At 41.5% G+C, this 8,093-nt stretch overlaps 1 protein-coding gene across 1 annotated transcript in view; it reads left to right on the forward strand.

Moving 5' to 3' along the window:
- The window catches only part of LOC104953752 (LIM and calponin homology domains-containing protein 1-like), a gene marked incomplete at its 5' end in the record, with an annotated part of 41,752 nt that overhangs the window by 26,921 nt on the left and 6,738 nt on the right, over positions 1-8,093 (forward strand). The window contains 6 exons of the mRNA XM_010780745.1: positions 1,417-1,628; positions 3,562-3,654; positions 4,166-4,330; positions 4,492-4,586; positions 5,656-5,817; positions 6,582-6,677. Of these exons, the coding sequence (XP_010779047.1) occupies positions 1,417-1,628; positions 3,562-3,654; positions 4,166-4,330; positions 4,492-4,586; positions 5,656-5,817; positions 6,582-6,677 (823 nt within the window). The remainder of the gene's footprint in view (positions 1-1,416; positions 1,629-3,561; positions 3,655-4,165; positions 4,331-4,491; positions 4,587-5,655; positions 5,818-6,581; positions 6,678-8,093) is intronic.

Consider the following 8,093-nt stretch of genomic DNA (forward strand, 5'->3'; position numbering starts at 1 on the left):
TGACTGAATTGAATCACATGTTTTACTTAAATATGTGGTGTTTTGGGGCCATAACATTAAATTACAAAGGATTGTACGGTTATGAATGCATAATAAGTTGATGTAGTTAAAACAATATTGGATGATAGTAATTTTTTGTGTGTGGTTTAGACTGAGATAAATCATGGGTCAGAATTGACCTGCGAACACCATGAACGGTAACAGCTTTCGAACACAACACAAGGGTTAATACAGTAGTGTAGTTTAACTGAGTAAATGTACACAGAGTGAAAGCTATTTCTGAAAACATTATATACATCTGAAGGTGAGATTAATAGAAAACCAACAAAGTATCTTATTGAAAAGGTATTCTAAGTATTAACATCAAGTAAACCAAGGAATATATACCAGGGTTTCCAACACATAGACTATACTTGGGCGTATATTAACGGCCGCCCAAGTATATTTCGCGACCCATTTAGTTTTTTTGTTTTTTTTTCGTCCGCGACCATGACGCCATCTGCGATCGATTAACTAGTGGACAATGATCCTTCGCTCTACGCCTCCTGTACCCAGTCCCGGACTGGCCTGTTAAGTGGTCTGCCTCACACAGGGTGACTGGCTGTCTACATGATGTGTTCAGCCGACATGGCCACTGTCATACAGATCATAAATCGTGTTTAGTCTCTTTATTTTCCCCTCAAAATGCACCAGATTGATTCATTTAACTCCAACACTTAAAAAAAAATCTTACCGGGGGAGCATGCCCCCGGACCCCCCTAGAGAATTTGAGGTCCACCCCCACTTAAAATCACATTGATAGGTTCCTAAATACATTTACCATTTAAAAAAATAAATAAATAGTAACCCATGTCCATATGTTTATTTATGGGTAGTAGATTTAAACTATAGGGCTATCACTATGGGCCCAAGCGATCAACCTAAAGGTTAATGTTAATGTTGTTGCACGTCACATCAACCCCCCAAGTATATTTCAAATCTGTGGGGAACACTGTATACTATAAAAGAAGACTCCCTGCCACTTAGTTCTTCATAAAAATGTGAGATCAGGCGTTAGTTTTAAGTGCAGTTTTATGGACACTGTCATATTGCAAAGCTCGTCCGCATATCCCAGGGCACACAGAGCTGTTGGTGTAGCATGCCAGATGAGGATGCTGTAGAAAACGGCCGAGACTGCTTCTGTTTTCATTTGAGCTCACCTCTCTCTTTCTCTGTCTTCTCTCTCCTTTAGTAGGAATCCTTTGGCTAGCATTGGAGTAGTGCTGTTGTGGTAGACAAACTATTTCTGTCTCCTCCCTTCCCTTCTTCTTTTCCTGTGGTGGATGTGTGTGCACATTGGTGACGATCTGTGTGTTTATCCGTGTGTGTGTGCCATATCTATCTGATGGTCTCTCCTTGGCTTCGTGCTTGGGTGAGTGTGTTTGGTTGTGTGTGAATGGTGGTTGGTTGTGATTGTGTGCATGAATACGTGTGTGGTGTGTGTATTTTTGCATGTGTGTGTTGGGGTCTATCAGGTGTCAGGGCCGGGGTTGCCCCAGGTCAGGCGGGGGGACCGCTGGTCTTGGGACCCGGATGAGGAGCGAAAGCGTCAGGAAAGGTGGCAGCAAGAGCAGGAGCGCATGCTGCAGGTACACACAGGAGCTGAGAGCACAGCATGGAGCATGAGTCCGAAGGTTAGGGGGTGCCATGGAGCATAGAGCGTAAAACAAGGCACTGTGAGGGATAAGTGCAAAGCAGACTTTTAGTTATGAATATCCAATGTGTTTTAGCAACTGAGTGAACAAACTATTTCTAAAACTCTCAGCCTATAGGAAAAAAGATCATCACAAATAGAGTTGTTTTGAATTCACAGCATCAATAGCTTTATCAGTCAATATGTGAATAAATGTAGGAATATTTTGATAATTTGCTTTGTAGCATCCAGCAGCTGCTCCTTACATTAGGCTCTGACATGTTGCTAACTCATAAAAGGATAATGTTTTGACAAAATATTTAATGTATCTCTGTTAAATAAAATATACGGCAGCAAATAGTTTTCTGGTATAGATTATAATAGAAACTCCAGTATATTAACTGGCTTCTAATTCACAATGCATCGTCTCAATGGACACACCACTCACTCTTTGGGTTAAGGATGCTCTAGGTTAAGGATGTTTTTTTGCATATTGTTTTTAGCATGCAAGGCAGATTTGATGCATGAGTCAATGCATAAGCCAGTCATAATCGCCCATTAAGTATTGATTGGGTAATTAATGGATGTTGACAACTGTTGCTAAAACAGTTACACAGTTACTACTAAAACGTTTTCAATGTATAGCCCTGTTTTAAGCCTGTATTTGGCCACTTACTGGGACACTTTACTGCATTCTTTACATCATGCAGTGGCACTTGAAGCTGCTGTGTGGCAGCCAGCTCATCTCAGAATCAGATGGATAAATCACATGTCATTGCTACTTGCAAAGCTTGCCTTCATGTTTGTTTTTATATTAAGCATACCCTTCTGTCGAGGCACACCCCAACCATTGCAATGCACACATTGACCACTAGAGGGCAGTTTTGTGCAGCGGAGGAACCTCTGCTCACTGTCTCCATCTCATGCACACACACACACACACACACACACACACACACACACACACACACACACACACACACACACACACACACACACACACACACACACACACACATATAATGACTCTGTCCAAGGTTGCTGCTGTTGCTGCTGCCCAAATCACCCTCTCTCTCCTCAGCCAATCAGAGCTGCATCTCAGGTCCACAGAGTTTAAACATTTAAAGGATTCATTAGAATCTATGATGCACTGTACTCATCTGCAGTATCATCTTTGTAATTAAATAACCGAGTACAGATTTCTCGTTTGTCTGTTTGACTGTTTGAGATGAGATGGATGAATGTGGTGCATTGATGAGCTTGTTCCCCCCCCCCCCCGGTTGATTCTGTGTCGTCTCTGTGCATCGATCTTTATCTGTCATCTGTCTAGCTTGATTTGCTTTTTCTCAAAATCTTTAATATTGAAATGTTTGCCTCCTACACAAGTCTAAAAAGAGTACTTTGTGGTTAATCTTTAATGTCAGTGATTGTTATATTAATGTACATGAAGGAACAACTTTAATCATATTGAAGCTTTTGAGACAAATTGTGTAGGAACCTCTGCATGCTCTACTTTTCCTCCGCAGTGCCTGCTTCTGGTCTTTTGTGTTTGCTTTGTATTCCTGACACACAGATATCAGATCTAAGCAAGTGATTAGCTATAACAGAGGAGAAGCTAACCAATGCATTCATATATGTCTCTAAGACAAGGCTTATATCCAAAGTATATTCTGAGGGGATCTTAAATGAACATGTTATATAGTCTAGTCCCTTCTTGGTTTAAAGTAAACAGAATGCACTAGGAGAGAAAATTATTCGAACCCTTTTGATTCCAGATATTTCAGCTCATGAAACATATTTTTCTGCCAAAATATCCTCCTGCGGACAGTTCAGTCTTTGTTGAGGCTGTGTGCAGTATATATGTAATGTGTCTGTTGCCATGGTAACAGGAAAAGTACCGGCGTGAGCAGGAGAAGCTGAAGGAGGAGTGGGAGAAAGCCCAGAGGGAGGTGGCAGAGGAGGGGAGGAAGTACCACGAGGAGGTGTGTGTGTGTGTGTGTGTGTGTGTGTGTGTGTGTGTGTGTGTGTGTGTGTGTGTGTGTGTGTGTGTGTGTGTGGATGCTTGATGGCAAGATGTGTGTGAAATGTTTATATTTTGGTGTGTTTTTATTTGAAGGAAAAGTATTTGCTGTCTCAAAAATGTATCCAATAATAGTATGGATGTTTATCTGATAACTCTTCCACCTTTCCCATACTGTTATCTATGAGTAATATATGTTATATTATATGTTGTTTTTAAAATGTCTAGTACAATGCTACACACCATTTGTTTTGTATGACAAATATGGCCAACATTTTCCTGTGCAATTACCCATCATGCATCATAAATGAATGATGGGTAAATGCACATGATATCTGTATTTTGTGTAGTTTTTATCTCGTTTCATTTTCATTTATCACTCAATCTCTTACTTTTGCTTTTGACTCTCAAGCTGCTGAAACAAGTATATATTCCAAGTGTGGGATCAATAAAGTTCTTATCTTATCACACAGGAGCGTAGGATACTGGAGGAGACGGTGGCGCCTCTGACTCCCCGCTCCTCCGCCCTGACCTCTCCAACCCGAGGGGAGGTCTCCTCCAGCTCCGAGCCTCAGGACACCATCGTGCGCTCGCTGGCCGACTGGGAGCGCAAACAGGAACTGCTGGAGAGCCAGTTGGTGAATGGCTGATGAATGATGAGGGATAGTTTGGTAGAAGCATGCATTCATTCAGTGTAGAGTCAGGAGGCGGACAATAAGTTAGAATAACTTGAGTCGACAGTGTTGTATTTTTTTTGTATTGGTTTTTAACTGACCCTGTTTGTGATTGGACAACACAGAGGGGGAGCACAGAAAGTGTTGAATGGAAACGGAGGGAAAACGACAGAACCAGTGACATCAGCACTGCTGACGACAGCATGAAAACAGCCAGGAGGTGAGCGACCTGTCCGCAAGTGGTAAATGTTGAATTATAGACATATAAGCTGACTAATTAGCAACTAAAGACGAGGCCGCTGTGTCACCAGGTTAATTTCAATCATGTAAGAAACACGTGCGCACAGTATGTCCAATTAACATTTCATGTGATCAGTGGCTTTTACTGTTTAGTGAAACTGGGGAACACCTATCTGTTTTCAATACATCAGCAGCACTTTGTATTCATTTGATTGTTGTGTTTATGCAACTTTTTGTCAACCCTGCTTTCTTGTCAGGGTTCCATCAAGGGTGCTTCAAATATTCAAATCCCAGTGGGATCAGCGAAAAGGAAAGTTAAAGGGGACCTATCATGCAAAATGCACTTGTATACATAAACATGTGTCCCCGGTGTGTCAGGGAACTCACGCAGCGTCAGAAAATAAAACCCTCTCTCTTTTCCTCCGAACCCAAATCTCTAAAAACTACAACGGAGCTGATCCAGATTTGCATCAGATATGACGTCATATTGGAAATGTAGGCTGGCTTTACACCCACGGCCCTATCAGAAAGTTGCTATCAGAAACAATGCCCGACTGTTTTGGACGTAATATGGTCGGTGTTTACATTAGCATCGCTAACACTCAGAGCTAACCTGTACTGGAGAGCATGTGTGTGAAGAAGCAGGAAATAAAAAGGAACTCACCTTGTGGTATAACCGGCAAGAGAGAAAGCCTTTGAGCTCCATACTGTTTCAGAAATAATCCTTGATAATCCATGATATGGCGTTTCATCACGGCAGTATTTAGTTTAGACAGTAGCTGCTGGAATTATCAAATTCTTTTTTTTTTTAAAGCTTTATACCCCAAATCAGCACTTTTGAAACAGGAAGTGAAATAGAGGGATATGAGGCATGGCTAGAATGGGTGATCTGTTTGGTATTTTGGGCCAAACACTTCATAGACATGTTTTTTATATATTTTTATATATCTGAGACCTATGCTATTGCCTAAACATAGCATGATAGGTGACCTTTAATAAAACAATAAAACACAGCATGTGACTCGTGTGAAAATGTTTGTGTTCCTCAGCTTGTTGAGTCAGAGCAGCAGTCAGGCAGACGCTCTCGGTCAGAGTCTGCAGAACGGCCAAAAGCTTCCAGCGACGACGAACAAAACCTCGACTCCTGTGAAGAAACCAGAAGAGACTCCAGCGGACAGCAACAAGCTCAGCAAGGCTGCAGGAGACAGGAGGTGTGTGTGAGTGTGTGAGAGGGGCCTTCAGTACAGGTTCTGCAACAAAACCTGGAGTTCATGTCTTATTTCTGATTTTTTTTTATTTGACATGCATTTATCTATTGTGTATTACGAGTTAAGAGGACAAACTATGTAATGATTATGCAGGGTTTAAGACACATAAGCACAGGTTACCACCTCAGTATGAACCTATTATTTCCACACTATTATATCACTACACTATTATTTCATCAATATGTTTCTAAGAAATATAAAGGTGAGGTGTAGTTGTTCCTTTATATCATGGCTGCTTTTGCATTGGTTGCATGAGTATTATTTTAGAAAACATCCATTTAAAGCATTGTTTTATAGCCTTGTATTACTTTTTTATGTAACAAAATGCATCTGTGTTAAGTCTGAACCTGAGGTACCCTACCACTGCTTATTTTAACCTAATAGTAAACAATCACATTTAACCTTGACTTTAAATACATATGTCGAAAGCAACTCTGAGTGGCTCTTATAGTCACACCTTCAGTTCACCTGTTTGACCAGCAGGTGGCGCCTGGTACCACAGTCTTCCTCCACAGTCTTTGACAAGAGATGTGTTTTAAACAATCACACTACTCACAACACCACATTTTAAAGATTAAAGAAGGCCGGGGTTTCGCCCAGACATCACTGAGTAGATTTTGTTTGTCCAGCTTGTTGATTGGTCTGTGTCAGCCAATAGAGTCGCTGCATCTGTGCTCATCATGTTGCATGTTGCTGTCCATTTCCAGGAGTGCTCCCATTGAAAATAACATGTGCCGCAGCTCATCAAAAAACCCCGCAGCATGCTCCCCACCTCCAGACACTCTGCCTCCAGCGCCCAACAGGTACTGCATCACAAACAGAGGAGGGGGGGGGGGCTCATTTCTGCACCGTCATGTTCTGCTTTGTTGCCGGCATTTCTCCACCCGACATGTCACACTGCAGCAAAGACCCTTGAATGCAGTGGGAATTTCATTTGTAATTGTGGCTGTTATTTTGTAATTCAGTTCAAAAATACACTGAGTCAAGACTGCTAAACACCTGAGCTCAACGCAACAAACCGTATTTAATGTTGTCTTAATTTACATTATTTTATTTCCTATTCTCTTCTGTACATATCATATTCTATTTACATGTACGTAGACTATTTGCACTAGTTTTTATTTTGTGTTTTTTATTTTATTATATATGTTGGATTGTTGTGGAGCCATTTCTACACGGTGGCTTTGTGCATATAACAATAAAACCTTTGAATTGAATCTTTGAACAGCATATTAACATATTAACTGTTTATCTTATACCAGGGTGTCCGCGGGGTCTTAAAAAGTATTAAAAGTTGATAAATCAATTTAGCGAAAATTAAGGCTATTAAAAAGTATTAAATGGCATTTTTCAAAGTATTACATTTTGTAACTTGTTTTCAATAAGTCTATAAATGGTCCAAAGAGGTTGTATTCTACAGTGTGCCTGAATGTAATCATTGCGTAGGATCAAGTGTGTGTTCGAACTCACATCTATTCCTTTGCACGATCTTTGAAGTAGCTTTTCGATCTTGAGTATGTGTGGGTCGCAGATCAAACCCTCAAGACCGCTTGCGTTGATCGTCTGTTCGTCCGGTGTCGGATGAGTTCCTTTGGCATTGTTACTTATGTACGGTCGTCTGTGTGTAATTATTCACCGATCCTAATAATGTTAAGAGCTTTTTACTGTCACGTACAAGACAGGCTGGATTTTTTGTTAACCTACACCTCTCTCTCGCTCCGTCTCTCAGACGATCGTGTCGCATCCAGGTCGCCGTTGGGGTCCCACGCATAGGGATCCTGCGGCCGAGTGGTCGCATCGTGTCGAAGAAGGGTACTGTCTTGGGATGTTGTGTGCTCTCTCTCTGACTTTTGAATATATTGCTCCTCTCGCTCTCTGGATTACTGACTTATGATGTCGTGCCCATATAACGTCCCTTGTTTACATTCTGGATTCTGGAAACGTTTAATAAATGAGCTGGAGTCGGCGGTGAAGACTAACATTGGGCGGCCAATGGAACCGCTGTGTGAATGGAGTGTAAAGTGATGATGGTCATACTCACTGTAATCGGAGGAATGAAGGTGGTAAACGCGTATGAACGTGGAGAGGGGTATTGCTCCAACGAAATTGTGGTCGCATTTGCCTGAAGCGGCGGATAGTGCGTCACTCGCACGCTAGTCTACCAGGACTGTCGACGGCAGTTTGGGTTGCCCTACGGTATTTGATTTCTGTGTCTTAGT

This window comes from Notothenia coriiceps, unplaced genomic scaffold, assembly GCF_000735185.1.
Source record: "Notothenia coriiceps isolate Sejong01 unplaced genomic scaffold, NC01 NC01_scaffold00022144, whole genome shotgun sequence".
NCBI classification, from domain to species: Eukaryota; Metazoa; Chordata; class Actinopteri; order Perciformes; family Nototheniidae; genus Notothenia; species Notothenia coriiceps.